We start from the raw sequence: 2,397 nt of genomic DNA on the forward strand, positions 1-2,397 counted from the left end.
TCACTCACACAAACACATACCCATGCACACCACATTGCCAAACCCACCTACACCAAAAACTCTGGAAAAGAAGCAAATACCAAACTCCCACACACCCCAACAAAATGTCCAATTGTCATCATCTCCACACACAGAGAGATCCACGCGGTTTCGCACCTCCAATGCATTCCTTCTGCATCGCTAAACACACTGTTTCCTTCTTTGTCACAACCTCTAACACACCCCAAACAAAATCTGCCAACGCTCACACACCATAGCCAACCCAACACACAAGAGGCCTCACTCCACCGCCTCGGTGCTACACGCCCTGCACCTACTCCATCGCACAACTACCATTGCCCACCTCCACCAAACAAATAAATATCTGCTCTACGCAAGTGCGTAGCATCAACCAACACATTCATACTCCCCTTCGTCAATAGACACCACGCTAGTCTCACTCCCACATACTGCCACCCATTGTAACAGACAACCGCTCGCACACTCACCAATGAACTACACTGCTCCTCATGCACTCCCGCCTACAACTAAACCCACACGCGCAACAACTACCATTCCGTAGCACGACACAAAATGCAAACTTGCCTACCATTCCCCATAGTGATACAGAACTCCACAAAACGCGTAGCTGCGCAACAAAAATTCCTCAAGCAACCAGCATCTACTGCAACCAAACACATATGCACCCAATCATACACAATATAAAACACCTACTGTCTGCATGAGTTGCAGCACCTTAGCCCAACAGGTACCTTTCCCCCAGCACCCCAATGCTGCACCCCTCTTACCTCCCTCGCAAGCAGAATCAACAGCCGAAACACGTGCACAAAACATGCCATACCAAGACTCAACCAAACCGATCACACATCATCCACAACCAATCGTACACTGTCGTACCCCAACGTCCTTCACACAAACACACTCATGCTCGACACGTCTCCTCAACACGGTATATCGTAGAACAATCACAATGAATCCAACATTAAACACCTGCTCACGCCTCCGAAATGTATACCGTCAGACTAACACACACGCGCAGATATCCTTCCAATGCGTTGCTATTCGCCAAAACACACTTTCTCAGACTAGCCACAAACTTTAAATATCTCCAACCAACCTTCGCCTACCGTCGCACCATTCCCTTGCACCACAACCAATCGTATAGTCTCGTACCCCAACGTCCTTCACACAAACACACTCATGCTCTACACGTCGCCTAAACAAGCTATATCGTAGAACACTCACACTGAATCCATTATTAAACACCTGCTCATGCCTCTAAAATGTATATCGTCAGACTAACACATACTCGCAAATATCCTTCCAATGCGTTGCTATTCGCCAAAACACACTTTCTCAGACTAGCCACAAACTTTAAATATCTCCAACCAACCTTCGCCTACCGTCGCACCATTCCCTTGCACCACGCACTACACGCATCACTCAGCCAGCTCACTGCTACGCGGGGCACGCTGCCTTCTCCCTCTACACTACAACAAACACCAACACCCACATACAACCCCCCACCTCCAACGCGGATACTCGTCAAATCAACCAACACACCCACACTAACCTTCTCAACTCTGCAACACGCACACCACACTTGCAGATGCACCCAAGAACTCCACCTAGGCGCTCTTCAGCATTCTCCTTGCTAATCACCAACACACTCTCTGCTGTTTAGTGGGAACTTCAAACACCACCAAATAAGCTTATCTCCAAAACACAACGCAAATAACTAACTTCCCCAACACTCCACACACTCCAACACCCATCCATCCAACACCTAGCTGGCAACAAACATTCCTTCAGCAACGCCTATCAACTCCCACTACACACACCCGTATCCACACACACTCCATACACACCTCCTACTGTATGCGCAACCTGCAAGGCGTATGCCCCGCATCTACACTGGTATCACTAACACAATACACCACTCGTCTACCTTCCAGTGCAGCTACACACAACGTCGTCAACACATGCAAAAGACATGTCACACGCAAACATACCCCAACACAACACAGCACCTACCCATCGAATTGTATACTGCCATTCTCCACTCTTCATCATACAAACACATGCCCCGTCCTGCCATATCGTTAAACCTTGCTACATGCTACACTCCACAACACACTGGCTCCGGCTTAGTCGGAAATTCAAACGCTAAGAAAAACACTTCCACGAAGGTATCATGCCATACCAAACACAACGCAACACACTCCACACTCAGCTACCTTTCCCCTACAAGCACCGCAGCGCCTCTTCGTCCACGAAGTAAAACCACCACACCCACGTACACACCCACAAAGGTCCACTCCACATACTCCTGGCGGCAACCAACTCACCCAACGTGCCATTCGAAACCCCACAACACGCAAACCCCACTGAGACAAA

The 2,397-nt window shown here is 48.8% G+C and overlaps 1 protein-coding gene across 1 annotated transcript; it reads right to left on the bottom strand.

Moving 5' to 3' along the window:
* Positions 1-156: 156 nt before the first annotated feature.
* Positions 157-2,056, bottom strand: EMWEY_00060260 (hypothetical protein; the record flags this gene model as incomplete). The annotated part of the gene is made up of 6 exons (XM_013481409.1): positions 157-234; positions 590-664; positions 789-846; positions 1,128-1,182; positions 1,404-1,583; positions 2,031-2,056. Coding segments are annotated over 6 exons (472 nt in total), but the record flags the coding sequence as incomplete, so codon positions are not given.
* Positions 2,057-2,397: the final 341 nt, after the last annotated feature.

Source organism: Eimeria maxima, genomic scaffold (genome assembly GCF_000499605.1).
Source record: "Eimeria maxima Weybridge genomic scaffold, Emw_scaff3293, whole genome shotgun sequence".
Taxonomy (NCBI): domain Eukaryota; phylum Apicomplexa; class Conoidasida; order Eucoccidiorida; family Eimeriidae; genus Eimeria; species Eimeria maxima.